The sequence below is a fragment of the Eptesicus fuscus genome, chromosome 11, assembly GCF_027574615.1.
Source record: "Eptesicus fuscus isolate TK198812 chromosome 11, DD_ASM_mEF_20220401, whole genome shotgun sequence".
NCBI lineage: Eukaryota > Metazoa > Chordata > Mammalia > Chiroptera > Vespertilionidae > Eptesicus > Eptesicus fuscus.
In genome coordinates this window covers 58,356,979-58,382,866 of record NC_072483.1, presented here as the reverse complement: position 1 = coordinate 58,382,866, position 25,888 = coordinate 58,356,979, and the positions used below count along the sequence as shown (strand labels likewise).

The following is a 25,888-nucleotide window of genomic DNA, read 5'->3' as shown; positions in this document are numbered from 1 at the left end:
GGATGGAGGGAGGGAGGGCAGGTGCCCGGCTCCCTAGGTTCCCAGGGTGAGGAGGTGGGCTCTGCTCTGGAAGGAAACCCTCAGCTCCTGCCCTATGGTTTCTCCATGCTTCCTGGCACCTGACTGGCCACTCTCACCGCCCATCTCTCCAGAGAGTACAGCACGCTGGCTTCTGGGAGGAATCCTGATGCTGGCAAATTCCAGGCCATTATTGACATCACCAACATTCCAGCCCAACACCAACACCCTCTCTGGTCCCCAGGGCTCCTCCCCAGCTGACCCTCTTCCTCCACTCCCATCTTCCTGACCCTCTCTCCTCCCCTGACCTTACCTGGTCACCCCTCTGGCATGGGACTCAGGGAGTGGTGTCCTCCAGACTGGTCCCTCCATCTCCCACCCCACCCCCACCTTCCTTCCATCTAACCAGGACCTGCAGCCCCGGCTCCCATGCTTGCTCTGAAATCGCCATCTGTCACCCTGCAACACCCCACATCTCGGTAGTCCTGCCTCCCATCCAGCCCACCTAACTGCTCGCCATGTGGACCTTGTGGGGCTGGGCCAGGTGGTACAGAGCTTGGCACAAAGTAGGGTCACGATGTGCCCTCCCCAGACACCACAGCAACTGCCAAGGATGTGGAGAGAAGTGGCCAGTTCCCATACCTTCTGAAGATAGAGGCAACCTAATTTCCTGAGGAGCAGGAAGTTCAGAGGAGGTGAGGATGGCAGGGGTGGGCAGTTAGCCTTCCAAGGACACGAGGCTGCGGGCTAGATGGGTGTGGGTGCACCACCCTGTCGCCATAGCAGACAGATCATGGGACAAAATGTAGTCCAAAAGGAAGTTAAAGATTTACGTCGAGGAATGACTGACTTTTACCGGAACGATCCAGAAGACAGAGTGCCTTCTGTCTTTTGAGAAGGGGGTGGCTGAGAGCATTCCCGAAAAGTCACAAGGCGGCCTGCAGCTGCCACTGTCACCTAACACCACTCAGCACCAGCCAGTGTGCCGTGGAGGGATAAAGAAAGAGCCACGGACGCCGGAAAGGCACGGGCAGGGACACCACGTCCGCAGAGCCTGGAGCCGACCTCCCAGCACGCAGGACAAGGATGCATCACCAGATGTCACTCAGTGTGGGTAGGAGACACATGACATGAGGTGAACCTGGGGACTCCTAACTGGGTCGCCCCATCCATGGGTGCTCAGGACCCTCTCTGCACCGCCGTGAGCACAGACCCGCCCTGTGGGGCTAGCAGACAGCACTCATCCCCCACAAACAGCAGTCTCCCCTGTAGAGTGAGGTCCTACAGGGGACCTGTCACACTGTCCTTTACCCTATTCTGGGTGCCCAGAGCATGCAGGTCAGAGGACAGTGCTCACCACACAAGTATGCCGAGAGGAGATAGGACGTGGCAGCCTCCATCTGGGCACAGGAGAGGGAGCGCTCCAGGTAGATGGGGGCACAGTCAGGCACAAAGGGCATCGAGTGACTAGTAGGGGAGACCAGAGGGGAGCAGCAAGGACTTTGATGGACATCCTGCACTTGGACACAGGCGCAGCCCACTGGCCTCTGTGGCACTGGAGCAGGGGCTCGGGGTGGCGGCGGCAGGAGGTTTTGGAAGCCGCCAGATTGCGAAGAGCTGAGCAGATTTCCCGAAGGACTGGATGTGAGGTGAGAAGGCACGAGCAGTGGATGGCAATCCTAAATGAGGTTAAACCCATGGTCGGCAAACTGCGGCTCGCGAGCCACCATGCGGCTCTTTGGCCCCTTGAGGGTGGCTCTTCCATAAAATACCACGGCCTGGGTGAGTCTATTTTGAAGAAGTGGCGTTAGAAGAAGTTTAGGTTTAAAAAATTTGGCTCTCAAAAGAAATTTCAATTGTTGTACTGTTGATATTTGGCTCTGTTGACTAATGAGTTTGCTGACCACTGGGTTAAACTATCAAACCCCAGCACAACCCCCACCACTGCCCAGAGCATGTGTCCCCATCCAAACAAAAAGTGACAAAGTCTAACAAGACATTGTTCATCTGAGTGAGGGTGGGTGGCGCAAGCACATTTCACAAGGATGAGCCTGTGGAGACGGGTCCCAGGGATGCAGGTTAACCAGCAGAGCACGGCCTGAGGCACCTGGAGCTCCTGTGCAGTGACAGTCACCACCAGTCACTGGGAACGTGCTGGCTGTGGGGGGCGCTCACCTCTCACAAAAATTAATTCTAGGCTGCTTACAAAACTACAGGTAAAACAAGAACGCTTGAGGCTGTGCACACCCCCTATGATCTCATCTGGAGTGGCTTCCTCAGTCCCCAGCAAACCAGACCCTGAAGCTCAGGACAGACGCAGCACCCACAGAACAGAGAATCCCAGGCAGCAAGTGAAATGGGGAGGGAGAAGGTGTGAGGAGGGTGCTGGGCTCCAGGGAGCTCCTGCAAGTCAGGAAGAGCCACACCTCCAACCGACAGGAATGCGGGGAAACAAATGCCACGTGGTGTGGAGAGGGCGAGGGCGAGGGCGCTAACACTTCCACGAATTCCTCAGGACACGGGAAACGTCATTCCTGAGGAGTGCAGGGTTGACGGGCTCTATCCCTCCCAGAGAGCGTGGGAACCAACCGGGGAGACTCCTGAAATCCGAACACTTAGCCTCTGTGAGTTCCACCAAAGGGAAACCTAGGCCAAGGCGTGTGCCGCATGTTGACAAATGAGCAAAATGACATAAATGTCCATCAACAAGGCACTGGGCGGACATGTGCGAGATGACAGAGTGGGGAAGGCAGGTCAAGGTCACAAAATTGCCTTTGTTTTCATTAAGAGTGGGGGTGTGAAAAAGCACAGTGTGCACAGGGGTGCTGAGGATGCACACACGTGTGTGTGTGTGTGTGTGTGTGTGTGTGTGTGTGTGTGTGTGAATCAGAAAGAACATGCTCAGGATGCTTATCACTGAGTGGAAGGTTAGGGTAGTTTTCACTGTCATCTTGTCTTTTCTAACAATGAGCAAGTATTGCCTTCAGCACAAAAATAAAACTGCACCTGGGGAAAGTTATGTTGTAGAAAAATAATTAATAGCAAAGAAAGATGTTCATGGCTTATTTTAGAACATACAGAGCATGCTTTCACTTTCAAGTGCACATGTGTGGCATGTGGGTGTGCATGTGTATCCTGCACAAGCCTGTGAGAGCATGTGTGCATGCGTCTGTACAGACAGAGGGGGTTGGCAGGACACACAGCAGTGTCAGCTACGGTAACTTCTGGGTGTCAGGATAAATGTCATTTATCTTTTCTTCCTTTTGCATGGGGTGGAGCCTGGGATGGAGCAGAGACGTGGGCTCTTGGGAAGCCCCCAAACGTCCCCAGAGCACAGGAGCACCTTCCGTCAGTAAGCTCCTCTCACAAGCACAACGTGAATTCACAAGTGCTCATTAGGAGTGTTTTCCCTGCTGGCAGATGTATTGGGAGCACCCACACCTTCTTGGGGTTCACACCCTACCCCCAGCGCCTCACCAGGAAAGCGCCCCCCCGCCAGGAACCCACTCACCCAAGGTCACATTATGGGGTTGTGACTGGGTGCAGCACAGGGTCCTTGTCCCCTCTGCCCAAGAGGCTTCCTCACCCCTTACAGGAACATCTTCCGGAGCCCCCAGCAAACTTCCCGATAAGAGACCAGGAAAACCAGGCAAAACCATGACTGTGGGCAGGACTGCCTGGACCAGCAAGGAGTCAGTCTGGCTGAAGCCCTGCACAGGCTCCTTTGCCCCTTTTCCAACCCGTCCCACCTGCCCCCCCCCCACTCTGCCCTCATTCCCACTGCCCAAGCCCACCACCCACAGCCCACTCTCCTCATGCCGTGATCCTGGCTCATGGTCACCCCATGCCTCGTCCATCTGGGTCATGGTTACATCATATCCACTAGCACTAACACCACCCCCCGAACACACCTGCCACACACTGACAACACCCTGGAGCCTTGGGGAGGAATGGGAGAGACACCCCTCACCCCATCCCTTCTGAGCCTGGGATGGAGAGCAGAGATGCAGGCTCCAGGGAAACCCCCAAATGTCCCCAAAGCACTGGAGCACCTTCTAGTAGTAACCTTTGCTCCAGGTCTGACCCGCATCTGCCCAAAGATGGCCAGGCCCGTGTGAAGATAAGAAGCGAGGATGCCCCTTGGAAGCTCTGGGCTGGCCCGTGTACAGCTGAGCAGCACAAACAGGGTTAAAAACACACCCAGTGGGACCACTTTATTGTGAGGTCAGGAGGGAGTCATTGCCACAGCCCCTCCGTGCAGACTGCCTGCTTTAGGCTGGAGGCAGCCCCAGGTGCCCCCAGGTGCCGGTGCTGGCAGGTGAGACTCGCGGCTTTGGCATCCTTTACAGGGATTCTTCCACCCTGTGGTTGTCTTCCTCCAGGTAGGGCACTGGGCAAGGAGCTGGCAGAGAGGAGGTCCATGAGGGGCACCCCCAAGGAGGCACAGGCGGGCGCAGGAGAGCGGACCCTGATGCACCTCGCCCTCCTGGCCACACCTCCTGGAGGAGAGCTCAGTCTGTGTGCTCTGTGTGCTGGCTCCCCTGCGCAGCCTGGTGCCGAGAGCCCTAGGGTGCGGTGCCAGGCAGTGCCTTGCGCCCTGGTCACGTGTAGGGTACTCGACTGACGGCGCTTCAAATGTGGAGCCTTGCAACCCCCTGCCCCTGTCCTGGAGTCCCTGAGCCCAAGGAGCTGTGACCAAGGTCCCAGAGTGAGCCTGTTACTAAAGGCCCCATTTTGCAGAGAGGGAGACAGGGATGACAGGGAACGTCAGAGCTCAGAGAGGACCAGCTTCTGGGGCACAGTCTAAGGGCAAGGGCCAGTCAGTCCCTCTGTCCGCACCAAGGACAAGTCCTGAGGAAGAGCCCACCCAGCCAAGTCCCAGCCTTGCCCACGAGGCCGCCCTCAGAGCACTACCTGGCGAGGGGTTGCCTCAGGTCACTCCCAGGGAAGGGAGGGTAGGGAGAGGGGGTGTTCCCAGAGCAGACATCTGCTGGCCTCCACACTCCCAGAGACATCTGAGAGGGCAGGCTATGGGGAGCCTTCCTGTAGCAGCCCCAAGGCCAAGTGCTGGTGGTCCAGGGAAGCCCGTGTCCACCAGGGGGCCCAGGTGTCCAGTGGAGCGGCCAGCCGGGCACACCACAGGAGCCATGGGCACATGGGGCATGGCGTCCACTGTAGGTGGGGAAAGGCCAGGTTGGCTCAGTGCCTCCCTGTCCTCACACAAGCCCAACTGGGGACTCTGGAAAGTGGCTTGGATCGCTCAGGTTTCAGGGAAGATGGGGACCCTCACTCGGCCACCCCACGGGTGGGTGCCTGTGCCCTTAGAAGCAGCAGGCCCACAAGCAGCCCGGCCGGCACCAGGACTTACCGATGGCCGTCAGGGTGCCGCAGTCCCTGCTGTGGAAGTCGGCCCAGGCTTTGGTCTTACAGCTCTTGCTGCAGGTCAGGATCCCGTAGCAGCGGCTGCAGGGCAGCAGGCGCACGCCGATGGAGCGGCCACACTGGTAGCAGAACTTGAAAAAGGGAATCCTGCCAGGGGGCCATGCAGCCGTCGGCCGGTGCCTGCCCCCTATGCCACCGACCCAGCTCCAGGGCCTTCCCCATATCCTCTGCACGGGACAGAGACCTGAAGTCCTGTCCGGGGATGTCCAGCACAAGCCGTTCAGAACAGAAAACAAACCCCGTGCCCAGATACCACCTGAGGGCTCAGACAGGGCTGGGCAGGAGACTGTGGGACCCTCACGTGGGAGGATTTCTGTGTCTTGTTGGAGGAACAGCTCTGAGCAGGCACTCACAGGGCTGTGGGTGAGCAGGGCACACCCTCGAGCTCTGCTTCAGCAGGAAAGGGAGCCCAGGTGGGCAACCACCCCTGTCTGCCATCCATCACCCCACCCATGCACCAGGGTTTACGGGGCAGATGCAGTCCAGGATGCCCACAGGGATAATAAGGCACGTGGACATACAGAGACTATTCTAGGGGAAGGGGCCCATGGTGGAGGGCTAGGAGGGGTATGCGGCACAGGGTGCACAAGGCAACACACATCTCCCACCCAGCGGCCCCCCAGACATGGAGAGGCTCCTCAAGGGTGTCCTGTGGCCCCCACTGCCACCCCATCCTGGCCCATGCTCATGGCGAGCGGGGCCACGCGGCCACTTACTGCTCCAGCTCCTCCAAGTTCAGGTCCTTGGGAAAGCCGGAGCCCCTTTGCTTCAGCCTGTGGCAGGGGATCAGCTGCGCTGTACCCAGAGAGACCTGCATTAGTCTCCCTGGGCCCTCCCGGTGTGCCGTAGTATCTACAGATAGAGGGAGCACTGGCTGCCTGCCTCAACCACCCTCCTGAAGCCCACCCAGGGACCTCAGGGAGGCAGGACCCCAAGCCTTGACATCCCATGACAGGTCTCAGGAGGCAGAGTGGGACTTGGCCTGAAGGGGTCGGGGTGCCCAGGGCCTCTTGCTTGCCTACCCATCTGCAGCCCTTTCTCTGTGCCATTAACAGACTCAGTGTCCCCCTCACCACACCATTAAAAGGCCATGGGGCAGCAACCAGGTTTCTCTGGCCTCACCCAGTGCACAGCTTCCTCTGGGGCGGGGGGACCCTACTCTGCTCTCTGGCCACTGCAGGAGGGTGCATACTAGACCAGGGTCGGGAGGGCAGTGAGTCCCCCATAATAACCAGTTTCCACCATGTCCCTGCACCATTCTCTCTTTAAATAGCACCTCATCCCTGCTGGCCTCCACACCCCCAGAAAGGCCGCCTAACCTCTGCTTCCTCACCACCCCTTCAGACACAGGAGCCCCACAAGGAAACACGTGCTGGCCATGAGAGCAGGAAGGTGGGAGCCCTCCTTCCTCCCCTTCTGCGCCCACCAGCACTCAAGCCGGGTGGGATGAAGACACGGGCCCAGGAAGCCAGCTGACAGTGCACGCGTTGTCAGGACGATGTTAGGAAGGCCACGTGGCACCAAGGATGCTTCTGGGACAGGTGACAATAAAAAACATACAAGGGGCCTGGTGCCAGAGCTTCACAAATTGCTTCTTTGAGACATGGAAATGGGAGGAGGGCATTCTTGAGCATCAGTTGAGATGTAACTCACATGCCACCCAAGTCACCTATAAGGTACACAGTTCAGTGGCTTTTAGTGCATTCACAGGTGTGCGGCCATCACCACAAAATCCATTCTAGAACATCGTCATCACTCCCAAACGGACCCAGCCCCTGAAATCGCCATGCCCCTGACTCCCCAGCCTCAGCTCCTGGTGACCCCTATCTACTTGGTCTGTGGCTTTGCCTGTGCCGGACATTTCGTACAACACATGGTCCCCTGTGACTGGCTTCTCTCACTGAGCATCATGTTTTCAAGGTCCATCCACATGGCGGTGTCAGGGCTTCACTCTTTTTTGTGGGTGAATAATATTCCACATGTGAATCTGCCACGGCTTGTTCATTCATTCATTCATTGATGGATATGCGGGTTGTTCCCATCTGGCTTCTGTGAACTGTGTTGCCATGAACATTCACGTACAGGTGCTGGGGGACACGTTTTCATTTCTTCTGGGCACACGGCTGCGAGTGGATTTGCTGGATGACGTGGTGACTCTGTGGTTAGCGTCTGAGGTCTCTCTAGCCCGTACTCCATTCCCATTCCCACTAGCGGGGCAGGGAGCTCCCCTTTCTCCTCCTCCTCACCTACACTTGTCATGTTTTGATCACAGCATCATACTGAAGTGACATTGTGTTCATCCCTGATGGCCAACGATGAGCACCTTTTCATGGGCGTGTTGGCCATTTATATCTTTCTTTAGAGAAATCTGTGTAGATGCCGATGTAACCCAGACTGACTCCATCTCTGTGCCTGATTTCTTTTCCGTTCGAGTTTTCGTGCTGTGAACTCTGACCTAACGGCGCTCACCAGCATACCAAGGCCTTATCGTCAAGGATGAGCTGGCTCTGTAGGCTGACACAGTGTAGCCATGGAGGTTTTTGTCAGTGACGACCAGAACAGCACAGCCCGAGACAAATGTCAAACTAGGTGCTGGCATCAAATTTAAGCAACTACGCATCACGAGACCAGGAGGAGGTACGGCTCCTGGCTCCCACGGCAACTCTGGTCCCTTTGTCTGGTCAGCTATTAGTACTTTAACCACCCTACAAAACATTTACTGTGACAGCTGTCCAGCGGTGGAGACGAGCTCTGCAGACTGTGGGTCGCCTCCTCTCAGCCCCATCTCTGAAAGTGATTCAACCCCACAACGAACTCTTACATCCCATGGAATGGCTTGCCTCCTTTTCCAGTCTTGGGGGGGTCACATACCTTCACTCCACCATCAGACAAATTTCTATTCATGTTTTTTGTCCCGTTTTTAATTCAATTACTGCATTGTTGAGTTGTAACAGTTTGCTCTATATACAAGTTCCTTATGAGATGTATGATTGACAAATATGTTCTCCCATAAGTTGTCTTTTCACATTTGCTTTTCAGAGAGAGTGGAATGGAGGGAGGGAAGGGAAAGAGAGAGAGAAACATCGATATGAGACATATCGATTGGTTGCCTCCTGCACGAGCCCAGACCATGAGGCAGGGAGCAAACCTGCAACCCAGGTACATGCCCTTGACAGGGATTGAATCCACAACCCTTGGGTACATGAGCTGATGCTCTAACCACTGAGCCAAGGCCAAATTGAACTAATTTTTATAGGTGATCTGAGGGTCAAATGTCATTCTCTTGTGTTTGGGTAACCAGTTGTCCCAGCACCGTTTGTTGAAAAGACTGTTGTCCTCACCCCTATTAAAGCCCTGGCGGCAGCAGGACAGGTCTCTCTCATGTCCCTTCCTGGCCCAGCCCCTCCCATCCCACAATTGTCAGGAAAAACACGGCCGCGGCTGCACCCACGGCCACCCACCTCTCTTGCTCAAGTACAGCACCTTTGGGTCCCACTGGCTCTCCTTGGCCAAGACAGCGCAGCGCAGCTGGAAGCCCATGTATTCCAGGAGCCGCTTCCGGGCCACAAACGTCTCCCGCTCTGCCGGCATCAGCGTGTGGAAGGGGCAGTGGGCAATCTTCCGGTCCTGCGGCACAGCGCCAGTCACCGCGGGGCACCAGCTCCCACCCCGGGGAGGGCGGGTCCCACGCCCGGCTCTGGCCTATCACCAGGGGCGGGATACTGGGTGGGAAGCACACATCCTCTGCCGGTGCTCATTGTGAGGACAAACCAGGAGAGCACTCCAAAAGCTAGGCACAGGCAGCCACGCCTGCGAGTGCCCGGGTGCCAGGTCTTCTCTTCCAGAAGGCCAGGGACTCGCTTTGGTAGGAGGCATGCCCTTTGGCCCAGCTTTGCCCAAGAGATGCTAAAGGCCCCAGCTGCACCCCTATCACCGACAGGAAACTCAAAAGCCATACCTGGAAGAATCTGAAATACCCATAGTCGACGACTGTGCCCACGGCCACCTTGTCCCCTTGCGTGAGTGTCACAGGGGCCAGGACGTCGGCCCCATAATTGATGAGCAGGTCAATCTGTGGAGAACAGAGCTGCATCAAATGCGTGTGAACACCCCGGCTGCCAGGATTGTGTGTAGGTGTATAGGAGGTAGATGTGTGCATGTGTGAATGTGTGTATGTGTAGGTGTGTATATGTATGTATGTGTAGACATGGACATGTACAGGTATGGGTATGTGTTACTTCTCGCACATAGCGCGACAAGGTCTCTGGCTCAAGATTTATCACCAATTCCAACAGGGCTCGCACCCCTATCCTGACCAGGGCGCAGGTGCATTCAATAAGAGGCTTTATGGCTTTATAGTTTTAGCCAGGAAATTTAACCAACCCAGCAGGCTCAGGGCATCCCAGCATAAATAGATGAAAAACAGCCCATCACCTGCAGGGTACTCACTGGACTGTGTAGGGTCTACCTGCTGACCGTTGCAGGCAGGGCCGGTGTTAGGAGATGCATGGTGGCTCCCTCAGCCAGGGTCTTCACTCTCTCAGCCTGTTTAATATTCATTCTTCACAAACTTGGAAACCCTGGCGACACCGTGAGTGAAGCTTCGTGGGCACAGAACCAGGCATCTGGGGCAAATGCCACCAAACACCAGCAGCCAGTGTGGCCTGACCAGGCCCAACTCATGGGTCTGGAGGGCATGAGTGGAGTTTATACACGGATTCCTTATGGCGATGGTGATGTCACGCCAGGCCTATGGCGAGCAGAGTGGGAGCCAGGTTTTCAAAGCCGTGGGAAGAAGCTGCCCTGATCCAACCCCAGGCTCCTCTGCTCTCCTGTCCCATCCCCTTCCTTCCTCTCCCCTCCCCTCCCTCATGCAAAGCATAACAACCTTCCAAACAAGCCCGGTGCACCACTGAGGCTCCAGAGGGCTCAGCATGTTGCACAGAATCACATCCCATAAAGGAACGATGGAGAAAAAGCATTGGATTCTACCGAAAAGTGCTTATCTAAATTCTAACTAAATCTATAAAGCACTTAGAAGAAAACATAGGACAAAAGCCTCACAAAAATGGACTTGGCAATGATTTCTTGGATATGAAACCAAAGGCACAGGCAACAAAAGGAAAGGTAGACAAACCAGCCCTCATGAAAATTAAAAACTTCTGTGCATAAAGGACACTGCTGCATTGTAAAAAGGTGGCACGTGCATATGAGAAAATATTTTAAGTCAATATGTGAGAAGTGATTAATGTCCAAAATACAGAGAGAACTCTTAAAACTTAACAAAAAACAATTTCTAAAATGGGCAAAGAACTTGAATAGACGTTTCTTCTGAGAAGGTATATGAATAGTCAACAAACCCATGAAAAGATGCTCAACGTCATGAATAAAATTAAAATAAAACCAGTAAGATACTGCCTCACACCATCAGGATGGTTACTATCCAATAAACTCAGAAAAGAACAAGTGTTGTCGAGGATGTGGAGAAATGGGAGCCCTGTGCACTGTGGGTGGGGATGTAAATTGGTGCAGCTACTGTCGAGGTGGTTCCTCAAAAAATGAAACATAGAATGACCACATGACCCAGCAATCCCACTTCTGGGTAGATACCCAAATTGAAAGCAGAGTCCAGAAGAGAGATTTGTACACCCATGTTCACAGTGACATTATTTAAAATAGCCAAAAGTGGAAGCAACCTAGGTGTGCGTCAATGGACCAATACACAATGTGCTTTATACACACCAGGGAATATTATTCAGCCTCAAAATAAAAACATATCTGACACCTGCTGCAACATGGAGGGATCTTGAGGACACGATGCTGCGTGCAATAAGGCAGACATAGAAGAACAAACACTGTGTGATTTCCCTTACATCCCTGGAGGAGTCAGGTTCACTGAGACTGAGAATAGGCGGCGGGGAACAAGGGTCGGGGGAGGGGGGAATAAGTGTTTAATGGGGAACAGAGGGTCAGTTTTGCAAAATGAAAACAGTTATGGGGATGGATGGTAGTGACGGCTGCACAATAATGTGAATGTGCTTAATGCCACTGAACTTAAACATTGTTAAGATGGAACATTTTTTGTGTCTTTCGCCAACATTTTTTAAAAATGTGTTCACTATAACCTCATTTTGGCAAAAACAAAGAACAAAACAAAAAAACAAAACAAAAAACTTTCATAAAGATCCTGAGAAACAGTCCTGGCAGCTGCAGATTGGAGGACCGTCCCTTACGTGGTAAAGGAGCAAAGCAGGGTGATCAGGAGTGGACAGAAACCCCACAGAACCAGGCAAGGGTGCCACTGCTCACACCCAACCTGCTAAGGTCACGAGCAAGATAGAGGAGACAGTTTACACACATTGGAAGAGAAGAGAAAAGTGCCATGATTTGCCAGCAATGTACTTCTCTACCTACAAAGTCTGAAAGAATGACTGGAAAACGCTTAAACCAACAGGAATTGAGGTTGGTGGCCGATAGCTGCAAGTCTATTGAACAGATCCCTGATTGTAACCTTGGGAGATGTAAGAAAAAGAATGCATGTGCATACTAAAGAGATAACAAAAACTAGTTTAATTCTGCAGTATTAATATTTTATTTTTTATTTTATTTATTTATTTACTAGAGGCCCAGTGCATGAAAATTCATTCACTGGAGGGGGGTCCCTCAGCCCAGCCTGCCCCTTCTCACAGCCAGGGAGCCCTCAGGGGCGGGAGTCGACCCAGTGATCAGGGGAAGGCAACGCTCCCATCACACCTCTGCTGCTGCCACTGCCAGCAGCGCAAGCCTTGGCCGGCCCTGGTTACCTGAGTCTCGGGCGGCCCTGGGTGGCTGAGCAGCCGACATCTGAGGCTTGCCTGTGCCTCGGGCCGGCCCTGGGCAGCTGGGGGGCTGAGGGGACTGGAGGACTCCGAAGGCAGGCGCACAGAGTGGCCAGGCTGACCCCAGCCTCGCTGCGCCCCTGTTGCCCCAGCAGGGCTGAGGGGACTGGGCACCACCATCTTATGGCTGTGGGCACTGCCATCTTTGAGGGCATGGCAGTCAATTAGCATATTCCCTCCTTATTGGCTGTGAGCGCTGCCATCTTTGTGATGGTGTGAGGGTCAATTAGCATATTCTATCTTTATTAGATAGTATTATTTATCTTCATTGTTGAAAGTATCGCAAATGTCCCCTTTTCCCCCCATTGAAGCACTCCACCCTGCCCCTGCCACCCAAGGCCACTGCATGATTGCCTGTGTCCATGGGCTATGCATATGCGTATGCATATAAGTTTCTTGGTTAATCTTCCCTCCCCCTCTTCCCTCTGATATTCCTCAGTCTGTTCCATGCTTCCATGTTTCTGGATCTATTTTGTTCATCAGTTTATTTTGTTCATTAGATTCCACATATGAGTGAGATCATGTGATACTTGTCTTTCTCTGACTGGCTTATTTCACTTTGCATAATACTCTCCAGATCTCTCTATGCTGTCTCAAAGGATAAGAGATCCTTCTTTTTTTCTTTTTTTTTCAGCTGCAGAGTATTCCAAGGTATAAATGTACCACAGCTTTTTCATTCATTTATCTATTGATGGGCACTTGGGCTGTTTCCAGATCTTAGCTATTATAAGTAGTGCTGCTATGAACATAGGGGTATATATATATTTTTTTCTGATTGTTGTTTCGGGATTTTTAGGATATATTCCTAGAAGTAGGATCACTGGGTCAAATGGCAGTTCCATATTTAATTTTTTGAGAAAACTGCATAGTGGCAGCACCAGTCTGCATTCCCACCAGCAGTGTACTAGGATTCCCTTTTCTTCACATCGTCATCAGCACTTGTCATTTGCTGATTTGTTGATGATAGCCCTTCTGACAGGTGTGAGGTGATATCTCATTATCATTTTAATTTGCATCTCTCTAATATTAGTAACAGAGCATTTATTCATGCGTTTCTTGGCCATCTATATGTCCTCTTTGGAGAAGTGTCTATTTAGGTCCCTTGCCCATTTTTTTACTTGAATTTGTCTGTCTTTTAAGTTATATGAGTACCTTATATATTTTTGGAAATTAACCCCTTATCAAATGTATCACTGAAAAACATGTTCTCCCATGCAGTGGGCTCTCTTTTCATTTTGGTGATGGTTTCTTTTGCTGTGCAAAAGCCTTTTATTTTGATGTAGTCCCATTTGTTTATTTCCTCCTTAGTTTCCTTTGCCCTAAGGGATGTATTGGCAAACATATTGCAATGAGAGATGTCTGAGATTTTGCTGCTTATGGTTTCTTCTAGGATTTTTATGGTTCCACAACTTACAGTTAAGTCTTTTATCCATTTTGAGTTTATTCTTGTGTATGTTGTAAGTTGGTGGTCTAGTTTCTTTCTTTCTTTTTTTTTTTTTGCATGTACCTGTCCAATTTTCCCAACACCATTTATTGAAGAGACTGTCTTTACTCCATTGTACCAGAAATTGATGGCATTTTTATATGTTCATAATGAACTCTCAGAAAGAGAAACTATAAAAACAATCCAATTTACCATTGCCAAAAAAAAAAAAAAAATACCTTGGAGTAAACTTAACCAAGGAGGTAAAAGACCTGTACTCAGAAAAACTACAGGACATTGAAAAAAGAAATAGAAGGAGATACAAACAAATGGAAGAATATAACGTGTTCATGGATAGGACAAATTAATATCATTAAAATTTCCATACTACCCAAAGCAATCTATAGATTCAATAGGTCCCTATTAAAATACCAATGGCATATTTCACAGACCTAGAACAAATACTCCAAAAGTTTATATGGAACCAAAAAAGACCCCGAATAGCCGAAGCAATTTTGAGAAAAAACAAAGTAGAAGGGATCACAATACTGGATATCAAATTATACTACAAAGGCATTGTAACCAAAACTGCCTGGTACTGGCACAAGAACAGGCATATAGATCAATGGAACAGAACAGAAAACCCAGAAATCAGCCCAAGCCATTATGCTCAATTAATATTTGACAAAGGAGGCAAGATCATATAATGGAGTAAAGACAGTCTTTGCAGTGTTAATCCTATCTAGTAAAAGAGTAATATGCAAATTGACCATCACTCCAACACACAAGATGGCCGCCCCCATGTGGTCAAAGATGGCTGCCCCCATGTGGACACAAGATGGCCCCCACAAGATGGCCAGCAGGGGAGGGCAGTTGGGGGTGACCAGGCCTGCAAGGGAGGGAAGTTGGGGGCAACCAGGCCTGCAAGGGAGGGCAGTTGGGAGGGACCAGGCCTGCAAGGGAGGGAAGTTGGGGACAACCAGGCTGGCAAGGGAGGGCAGTTAGGGGTGACTGGGCCAGCAGGGGAGGGCAGTTAGGGGCAATCGGGCTGACAGGGGAGCAGTTAGGTGTCAATCAGGCTGGCAGGGGAGTGGTTAGGGGGTGATCAGGCTGGCAGACAGAAGCGGTTAGGGGTAATCAGGCAGGCAGGCAGGCAAGCGGTTGGGAGCCAGCAGTCCTGGATTGTGAGAGGGATGTCCGACTGCCCATTTAGGCCCGATCCCACCTAAATGGGCAGTCGAACATCCCTCGAGGGATCCCAGATTGGAGAGGGTACAGGCTGGGCTGAGGGACACCCCCCCTCCTGTGCATGAATTTCGTGCACTGGGCCTCTAGTATTTTTATAAGTGGCTTATGATATACAGTTAATAAAAAATGTTTTAATCATTACAAGTGTTGGAAGTATTTATGAGAATTGGATTTATTACCTGAGTGGGTATATAAGTATATAAGTGGGTGATCAATGTTTTGATCTCAGCGCATCTAGTTTTGTGTCTGTTGGTGAGTGAGCATCAGAGCGTTTGCTTCTTGGTGGGCCGAGTGTGGAGACAGCCCAGCTCCCGATCCCTGCCTAGGATGCAGCTCCCCAATCCCTGCCTAGCACGTCCCTTGATTAGGATCCCTGGTTGATGCCTATTTGACATAGAAAAACCTAGAATCCTGCAACCAGACCAAAACCATGGCCCGTGTCTTTCCTGAGAAAAACCAGGGGACTTTTGTCTGGCCTGTTGAGTGGCTTTGCCTCTGCATATATTTTAGATCTATACATCTTAAAAGGCAAGAATTTCTCACCCGTTTTCAAGTATTTGGAATGCTGAGGCTTGGAGAACACAGAGAAATACCACATGAAACTCTGCCTTCTGGGAATGAGGCCAGACCAAAGGTCCCACAGCCCCCAGGCCCAGGACCCTAGGTCACCCCTTCCCACTTGCCCCTCTCAGCCGGCCCCCCACACCCGCTGCCTCACCAGGCCCAGCCTGCTGTTCACACTCCTCCGGTGCTCGTAGGCGATGTCGCAGGCCACACACAGGGCACTGCCCAAGCCCTTGGTCAGAAGCAGGTTGGGGTCAGCGCCTTGGGACAGCAGCTCCTTCACAATCTGTACACAGACAGCCTGTCAGCGCCACCAGGTCCCTCCCTCCATTGGAGGAAGTCCCTGAACGAGGCCACTGCAGCACTGAGTATAGTGGTGGCTAAGCTGGGGCTCACTGAGGCCTCCCACCCCGGGCATTCTCCATGGCTCCCGCCCACAGGTTCCACTGCTGCCAGCTCCGAGGACCACTGGGGTGGGCACATGGTGGTTCCTTAGGGGGCCTGCCATTCCGCCCAGGTGCGCACCCTGTCCGCACACTGTCCTGTCAGCCCCTCATCCCTGGGAACAGTCTGCCTCTGCCCCGGGGCACCTGGGTCTTTGACCAGACACAAAGTGGGCCACATGTTTCCCACTGTGTCCCCAGCTGCCAGCCCAGGTGCCGCCCGGGAATCCAGAAGTAAGAGCAGCTACGGGATGCCAGAGAACTAGTGTTTGTCTCTCACCAGAGCTTTGTCCCTTGGAGCAAGCTCTCTTTGCTACTACGCCTGCCTGTAATATCTAGCAGGGGCCAGTGCCCATATGACTTGTTGAAGGAAGGAGGGAGAGGAGGCAGGGCCCCTGCAGAGGTACCACAGAAGCCCCACCTGTGGCCACTGGCAACAATGCCTTCAGCTTCTTTAGGCCTCTGCTAAAAAGTCCCCTCACCAGAGAAGCCCGCCTAGGCACCCTGCTAAAGTAGCCTCCCTCCATCATTCTCCATCTGTCCTTGATCTTTATTTTCTCCATAACACTTATCATTACCTGAAAATGTGTCACACTGGACTATGGTCTGTCTTCTCCAACCAGAATGTAACATCCTTGAGAGCTGAGACTTTATTTTACTCAACACCTGATGCCTAGAGTGGCGCCTGCCTGGCACACAGTAGGTTCATCCAAATAAAAGGATGAACAGGTGCATGGGATATAGATGAAAGAAGGGAAGGAAGGGAGGGAGAGAGGGAGGGAGGGAGGGAGGGAGGGAGGGAGGAAGGAAGGAAGGAAGGAAGGAAGGAAGGAAGGAAGGAAGGAAGGTTGGACATAGATGTAGAATGAATGGGTAAAAGGATGGGTTGGTGAGTTGGTAGATGGGTGGATAGATGGGTGGGTAGATGAATAGATGTGTGTTTGGGTGTGTGGGTGCATAGATGAGTACATAAATGTGTGGAAGGTGGATGGATGGATGGAAGGAGGGTAGATGGGTGACTGGCTGGCTGGGTGGATGGTGGATAAACACATTTCTTGGCAGCAGCAGAAAGTGGGACCTTGCCAATGTGCCTTTCCCGGAGCACAGAGGAGTCAATGTCTGGGACAGGCAGAGCTGGGATCTAGGCCCCATGAGGGGGCACCCACCCAGCTGAACCTCACGTCCCTGCTCCCTTTCCTTCTCTCCTTAGCCTTCTCTCTCTAATGAGTTCCATACCCATGGGAGGTGATCCACGCCCCTTACACCATGCTGCCTTCGTGCCACTGCCAACAACACCAACCCCCAAACACTGATGGGGAGGGGACGGTGGAGGAGAACATTGCAGATGTCCCTCAGGGATGCAGAACGTGCTCACCAGGTCGTTCCCACTGGCGATGGACAGGGAGAGCGGGGAGTGGCCGCCCCACAGCAGGCTGCTGTTGGCTTTGTGGGAGAGGAGGAGGTGGACGACATCCCTGGCATACTGGGTGGGAAAGGCAGAGGACAGCAGGTTAAGAGGCCCAAGTCTCAAGTTCCCGGAGCACCTGCGGGAAACCAAGTCTGCGGGTGACTGAGACGCACAGCCCAGTTCCAGCACATGCCAGCCACGCCCAAATATGTTTGAGCAGGCACCACACAGAGAAAGTGATGCCACACCACGATCCATGTGCTTGCTGACATGGGTTTGGACGTGTATCCCTTAAACATGTTTTGGAACAGCGCTTCCACACACAAGTTACAGGCAGGGCCTGCTGACATTCTCTACCGTGCTTTAAGGTAGTGCAGTGATCGGCAAACTGCGGCTTGCGAGCCACATGCGGCTCTTTGGCCCCTTGAGTTTTTAGCAAAGGCCAGCTTAGGAGTACCCTAATCCTATCTAATAAAAGAGTAATATGCAAATTGACTGTCACTCCAACACACAAGATGGCTGCCCCCAGGTGGTCAAAGATGGCCGCCCCCATGTGGACACAAGATGGCCGCCACAAGATGGCCAGCAGAGGAGGGCAGTTGTGGGCAATCAGGCAAGCAGGGGAGGGCAGTTAGGGGCAACCAGGCCTGCAGGGGAGCAGTTAGGCATCAATCAGGCTGGCAAGGGAGTGGTTAGGGGGTGATCAGGCTGGCAGGCAGAAGTGGTTAGGGGCAATCAGGCAGGCAGGCAGGCAGGCCAGCAGTTGGGAGCCAGCAGTCCTGGATTGTGAGAGGGATGTCCCAGATTGGAGAGATTGCAGGCTGGACTGAGGGACACCCTCCCCGCCCCCCCATGCACGAATTTCGTGCACTGAGCCTCTAGTTAAGTTAATAACAATGTACCTACCTATATAATTTAAGTTTAAAAAAAATTTGGCTCTCAAGAAATTTCAATCGTTGTACTGTTGATATTTGGCTGTTGACTAATGAGTTTGCCGACCACCGAGCTAGTGGATCCCATTTCACCGTGGACAGGACCCACTCATCTGTTCTGAAACTCACTCAGGCAGGATGGCCTGAGGCCAACACCCCAAGGTCTGTCCCCTCAGCCCAGCCCGCCCCCCCCACCACGGCTGCTGACTCACCATCCTGCCCCAAACACCCAGCTACACACGTGCACATGCACTACCCAAGTACACACACACTCATGTGTACATGTGTGCCTATGTGTGCACACATGTGCTGGCCTGTAAATACAACTCACACAGCCATGCCAGCATACCTGCAGGTACATGTGCACACACAAAAGCATGCATGTGCACACTTATGTAACTGCACTCACGTGTGCACACCCAGGGCACACACATGGGCACACAGCTCCCGACCGCCCCAGATGGCCCTGCTTACCCTGTAGTTGTCCTCCCGCTCACAGGCCACATGCAGAGCTGTCCTGCCCCCCTCTTCAGGGACAGACATACTTGCGCTATTGTAGATGCTGGGCGGGCCTACTTCATTGTTGAGCTTCATGCTTGAAGGCAGCAGCTCTGGCTGTGTGCAGACAGAGGGGTCAGGTCCTGGCCCCAAGCCTCTCCCCAAGTGCTCAGAGACCTCCACCTGCCCGACCAGGCGGTGCCAAGAGCCCCCAGCAGGTACAAGCTCACATACAGATGTGCTCACACAGAGGAGCTGCCCTCCTCCTCAGACTGTGGATCTGAAGCAGCTTCCTGTGAAACCCTATCCTGTGCGCATGCTCCAAGCCCTCCCCTCCCTCTCTCACACAGGTGAGCTACACATGTGCTGTTTTGGGGTGCACAGAGCATCAATCAACCTCTACAAGGACAAATGAAATTTTGAACTAAATGGACAACACTGCAGAGTGACCCCAGGCTCCCTAGTGCCCCCACATGGCAGGTGACCCACCTTGCTCAGTCTGTACACATCGTCTTGGTCAGTTGCCCTGGCGTCCACATCCGTGATGGCGTGGAGCAGCAGCTCTGTTATCTTGACGCCCTCCTCCCCGGGAAGGGCAGCTGCAATGTGGAGGGGGGTCAGGGCCCTCAGCTGCAGAGGAAACGCAGGAGGAGTTAGGGTGAGGTGCTGCTCCCCAGGGTGCCAGGGCCTGTCCAGGGTGAGAGCCCAGGCCAGTCCCAGAGTGCCATCCACAGCACTGCCCTCTCACCATCCGCAGGGAACATTCAGGACAAGGAGGCCTCCCACACAGGCCATGGACATGCCCGTTCCAATTCATAAGATGTATCTGTCTGCCCGGGCCGCAGACAGGAGCACAGGCCCCGGTACCAGCTTCATTTGAGACCACCTGTCCCTGCCTCCCTCCAAGAAAAGCCCAACTTCCCTGCCAGGCGCTTCTTCAGATGCCGCTGCAGACGGCCATGCAGCTCCCGATGCCAATCCCTACCCGAGGCCTATCGTCCACCCACAGCAGCCCCTGGCATCGGCTGAGAGAATCAATGGCGGACTGTCTCTAGGATACCCAGTCAGCACTGACCACATGGAGATGGTCAGGGGGCCTGGTCCTGGAGGAGGCACAGCCAACTCAGAGAGATCCCAGCCAGGAACACAGGGTGCACCTCGGGCCAAGGTGGAGGACTCACCAACCCTCCACACAGGACCCGTGGGAACGGGAAAGGGCCCCTGGAGAAAGGCTGGAGGGACGCTCAGAAACCACTGACATCAGTCCGCTGTGCATAGCGAGGAACTGGATGTTCTGGTACCAGTAATACTCGCAACTCAAATATTTCAATAAAGCGAAACTTCCATTTGAAGATGAATATAAATAATTGATTCTTGATTTGGGATGGATGGATGGACAGATGGATAGATGAGGGTGTCTGCAAATTTACAGTCTGCAACCTTAATCAGTTTTAAATATGGAGTCCAATCAGTAAATGTATAAAGCTATTATGAATTATCCTGGGTCTTACACAAATTCTACTTTCCTGCACTACTTTATCTTATCCTCAGAAGAAAAGGAAAGAAACGGCCTGGCCAAGGGGCCTGAAAAGTGAGACCCATCTACCCCTGAAAGTAACGGCAGAGGCCAAACAAAACCGCCAGCCATCCCATCGACACCCTCTAAACACAACAAAGGCCTGCACACAACCAGAGCAGAAAAACGGGTGGTGATAGTGAGGTTCAAAACCCATCGCTCTGACCTCACTCTAGGAGCAGTCCTCTGAAGCCCGCCCCCCGCCTTGCTCCCCTTACCTCTGGCCTACCTCTGGGGGCCCTACCTCAGGTCCCTACCTCTGGCCCTACCTCTGAGGGGAACTGGATGTCGGTCCTGGCACCATTCTCCAGCAGCAGCTTCACCCCGTCCACGTCCCCGGCCTTCACAGAGAAGAACAGGACCTGCATGGGCACGCGGCACAGGTTGGGGTCAGCGCCTCGGTGCAGCAGGCGGTTGATGGTCAGCCACCTGTTTCTGTGTCTGAAAGGATCAGTATGACATGTCACAGGCTGGAGGAGAGGCACAGGAGGCTGTCTGGGCAGCACCCCCAGTTGGGACAGGCGCTCCCCAGTGGAGGATGCTCAGACACACTGACCTCATGGTGCCCTGAGCCCCAGTGTCCTACCCTCCCAAGACCTCCAGCCCCTACACGGGAATAGAGCAACCCATCTCACCAAATCACCCTAAGCGAGCCAGCCTGGGCAAGTACAAGTCCAGCTGTGGCCCTGCCTAGCATTGGCCCTCGGAGTCACTTAGCCTCACTGAAGTCACTGTGTGTTGGAGTCTGGGGTGGGGACCAGACCACCCTTCTGTGATGGCTTTGAGGTGATGACAGAGAGTTCCTGGAACACCAGGGTTCGAGGTTGTACCATGCACACCAGACATGCACACACTCACATTCATACATACAAATGCACACCACACACACACAAATATATATCACACCACATACACAGTGACTCACACACCACATACACACACACACACCACATACACACACTGACAAATACCACACACACACATACACAAATACATACCACACCACATACACACACTGACACACATGCACACACACATAAATATATACCAAATACATACACTGACACATACCACACACACACAAACACACACACAAATACATACCACACCACATACACACACTGACACATACCACACACACACACAAATACATATCACACCACATACACACACTGACACACATGCACACACACACATAAATATATGCCACACCACATACACACACTGACACACATGTGCACACACACACACTGATGCTGACGCTGACGCTGACGCTGCCCCTCGGCAATGTGGACTCCCACTCCTGGAGGCTGTCCCTCTGGTCGGTGGACTTCTGGCTGTCTGGGGTGGGTATCAAGTCGTCATTGAAGACTGAGTCTGAGTCATGGAATGCGAAGATGGGCTGAGACCTGGGCTTGGGGGGCCCAGCTGGGTGGGCTTGGACAGCAGCCTGATGGGCAAGGAGAAGGGCAGGGAGGAGAATGGCTGTGCTGAGGAGCTGAGCCCGTGGCGAGAATGGCGGAGGGCAGCACAGAACCAGGGTGGGGTGGGCAGGATGACAGTGGAGAGACCAGGTCACTCTAGAGCAGTGGTTCTCAAACTTCCTGCTCTCAGGACCCCTGTCCACTCTTAAAATTCTCTGAGGACTCCAAAGAGCTTTTGTTTATGTGGATTCTATTCATCCATGTCTAATGTATTACACATTAAAACTGAGGATTTTTAAAATCCTTACTAATACATTTAAAAAGTAACAATAACAAAGCCATTGCATAGTAACATGAAATATTTTTGTGGAGAATATGTATCTAGCTGTACCAGAACCCACAGCGGGATCCTCCGAGTGCTTGTGTGATGTTGGGACTTGGTCATGTGGACAGACTGCCTCACTGAGATCGTCCCCAGGTGGACGTGTCATGAACAATATGCGGTGCATGTAAACGCTCCAAAATTCTAATTCCCACTTCAAAGCTGAGATGTCATCACTGTCAACGGTGTCAACTGTCCTTAAAGTGAAAGCTAACTGTTGAGAGTGAATGACCGCCATGTGTCATCCAATCATGCTGTCAGGTAAACATGGTGGCCATGGGGAGGGCTGGTGACTTTGTGCCATTCAAGCCATTGAAGTGCTTTCCCTCCAAAACCTTCCAACTGTGGTTTGAGGCAGACGTGCTTCAGGCATCCTCCCCACCTTGTCACACAGAATGTTAAGAGGTATGGGCTCACGGTCAAGATGTAATAAATCAGCCCTAGCCGGTTTGGCTCAGTGAATAGAGCGTCAGCCTGCAGGCCGAAGGGTCCAAGATTCGATTCTGGTCAAGGGCACATGCCTGGGTTGCAGGTTTGGTCCAATGTGCAGGAGGCAGCCAATCAATGATTCCCTGTCATCATTAATGTTTCTATCTCTCTCTTCTTCTCCCTGCTTCTCTGAAATCAATAAAAACATATTTTTTTAAAAAAAGATGTAATAACCCTGGCCGGTTTGGCTCAGTGGATAGAGCATCAGCCTGAAGACTGAAGGGTCCCAGGTTCGATTCCGGTCAAGGGCATGTACCTTGGTTGCGGGCACATCCCCAGTGGCAGTGTGCAGGAGGCAGCTGATAGATGTTTCTCATCGATGTTTCTGACTCTCTATCCCTCTCCCTTCCTCTCTGAAATCAATAAAGATATATATACTTTTTTAAAAAATGTAACAAATCAGTCATTTCTGTGGTGTCAGCAAGTGCGATTTCAAGTGAAACCAGCATTCTATTGTGCATGTGTTGCATAGGCGAAGAAATGTCACACAACTGTCACAAGACCATGTCACGTGACCATCACACAACTGTCACACAAGTCACATGACTATCACACAGATTTAGGATTACTATGAGAATCATTTCAACCATGCAGATGGTCTGAGAAAGGGTCTGAGACACTCCAGGGGACCTGGAACATAATTTGAGAACCACTGGTATAGACTGTGAGGAGGGGAGTGGGGTACATCCATGGGTGAGTATATGGGGGTGAGTGTGTCTGAACCCCTGTGTGGTGCCCACTGACCATGTGCCAGTCTGGGACACATTCCTGGACTCCCTCCTGCCTGTCCCTCAGAATCCATAGGCAGGCCCCCCAGCGCCAAGCCACCAGAGAAGTCCCCCCGCAAGACCCTTAGAGATCAGGCACAGGCACTAGAAAACATCCCCTCCCAGGGGAGCAGGGAAGTGATGCTGAGGCTGTGACTCACCCTGAACGTGACCCTCGGCCCTGCTGCTCACACACCAGCCACCTACTTGATCATGGTCCATGCCATCTGCCTCATGGTTCCTTTGTCAGAGATGGCCTCATTGGAGGGCACCTTGAGCATGCTGTAGGCCCTGGCGCTCTTCTCCAGTATATTAAGTGACAACTCGATGGAGTAGTCCTGCACACCGAGGTTAGACTCGAAGTTGGTCTCACCACTGCTGCTGCTTTGCGTGCCCTGGTCCAAGCTCTCCAACACATCTTCCAGCTCCTGGCCCTGGTCACTGATGCTGACGCTGCCCCTCGGCAATGTGGACTCCCACTTCTGGAGGCTGTCCCTCTGGTCGGTGGACTTCTGGCTGTCTGGGGTGGGTATCAAGTCGTCATTGAAGACTGAGTCTGAGTCATGGAATGTGAAGGAGTAGTTGTGACTATCTGAGAGTTTTTGAACTTCCTTTGGAAAGCACTAAAAAAATATATCATTAGAAGGGAAAAGATTAGCGTGGCAACCCCATTAAACACCTTCTTTCCCAAGGATCTGTGCTCATGGCCGAGAGCGGCCTTCACAGGACTTGGGCTGGCAGTGCTGAGAGAGTAGTGCCCACGTGCCTTCCCTAAAACCCACAGAGAGGCAGCGAACGCCTTGGCGGCACCGCACAGATACCTGAGCCATACAGCATCCACTAGCCACGCATGGTCACAGCACACAGAGCAAGACCCTTCCAACACCGGGCACATGTGAGTGTGAAGACACCAGAATAAGACCATAAAGTGTCTCCCCACTGGCTACACACTGAAGTGTCAACCAAGGGTCAGTGGCACCAATTCACCTCCAACAGGAATCCCCAGTTTGGGGTGGGGTGAAGAAAACTTTATTCAGAGCAGACAGCTCAATAGTGGTACAGCACGGCTGTGAAAAAACCACCACTATGAAGCTTACACCAAGGAAATGCAGACAGTCTTCATTCACGAGCGCAGTGGTCACCAACCTTTCGGACCTCATGGCCCACCAGTGGCCCGCAGACCACTGGTTGGTGACCACTGCTCTAATGGGAAGGGAAAGTGTGTTCTCCAAACCAGAGGGGAGTTGGCTTATAGAGAGATAGGAGTCCCCACCTCTGATCCCTGATTGATCCATCTTCACACAAATGAGGACTCCAAATCCCTGCAATCTGATTTGGTCCAAAAGACACTGTCTTGATGGGTCAGAAATACACTGCTCTGATTGGTCAGTGAAGATGACGGTGGGGCAAGGGAGGGGGGCCCGGAGAGGATTAATATAGCTCTGATTGGATTGGAATGGCCTCAGTCCTGTTGGTTGAAGTAGGATTCCAGGAACTCCTCTACAAGGGCTGGCTCAGATGGCAGAGACATGGTACAGGCAGGCAGTCCAGTGCAGAGGCAGGCAGTTGAGTGCAGGCTTCTATCTGACATGCAGTGTGTATGAAAGGACCCTATGCAGAAATGGCTGCTAGGCTCTGATTTTGTTAGTTTTTTAGTTTGAGCCCAGTTAGCCACCAGGAGCCCTTCTTAGTAGATACCTTCTTTCTCAGGGTCCATAAAAGTGATAGGTCATGGATACATCAGATTAAATAAAATATGTTAATAAAATTAATTCCATCTTTAACACTTTCGTGTGGCTTCTAGAAAATTTTAAAATCGTACACGGAGCTCCCGCTGTAGCTCACAGTGCGTTTCTTTGAGGTGACCCTGATCTTCCTCTGGGCTTCAGAGCCTGCCTTCTCCAAGGGTGGACCAGAGACCAGAATCAGCATTGCCAGCAATGCACATTCCTGCATCCCACCCCACACCTACTGAGGCAGGGATGCTGGGGGTGGGGCCCAGCCACCTGTGATTATTCTTTTCTGTAAATACTTAAGGTTTAGGGGCCTAGGAGTCTGTCTTGACTCCAGCCTTGTGACGCAAACCAGATGCGACAGTGCATGAAGGTTGACATGGCTGCATGCCCACAGCTTCACCTATAAGGACAGTCCTGCTCCAGGTGGCTCCACAATCACATTTGTGAGCCACTGTCCTTGGGGCAGTGCAGGGGTCAGAGAGGAGCCTAGCCCCACCGAGAGGAAAAACAGCCAGCTGGAATAGAGGGAGGCACAACCCTTCACCAACCACATGCAGCAAGCGAACCTATAAGTCCATTCTCAGGCGTCTTCATGAGACAACAGGGGAAACTGAACACGGATGGATATCAGAGGACATTAGAAAATTCCACTTGATTTTT

The 25,888-nt window shown here is 52.5% G+C and overlaps 1 protein-coding gene across 1 annotated transcript in view; it reads right to left on the bottom strand.

The window, feature by feature from the left end:
- ANKMY1 (ankyrin repeat and MYND domain containing 1) overlaps positions 1–25,888 on the bottom strand; it is a 41,701-nt gene that overhangs the window by 2,070 nt on the left and 13,743 nt on the right. Inside the window, exons 8-17 of the mRNA XM_008138727.3 lie at positions 23,700–24,115; positions 20,700–20,871; positions 19,344–19,484; positions 18,831–18,971; positions 17,392–17,499; positions 15,728–15,859; positions 9,419–9,532; positions 8,922–9,087; positions 6,177–6,255; positions 5,387–5,547 (exon numbers count right to left, since the gene is read on the bottom strand). Of these exons, the coding sequence (XP_008136949.2) occupies positions 5,387–5,547; positions 6,177–6,255; positions 8,922–9,087; positions 9,419–9,532; positions 15,728–15,859; positions 17,392–17,499; positions 18,831–18,971; positions 19,344–19,484; positions 20,700–20,871; positions 23,700–24,115 (1,630 nt within the window). The remainder of the gene's footprint in view (positions 1–5,386; positions 5,548–6,176; positions 6,256–8,921; positions 9,088–9,418; positions 9,533–15,727; positions 15,860–17,391; positions 17,500–18,830; positions 18,972–19,343; positions 19,485–20,699; positions 20,872–23,699; positions 24,116–25,888) is intronic.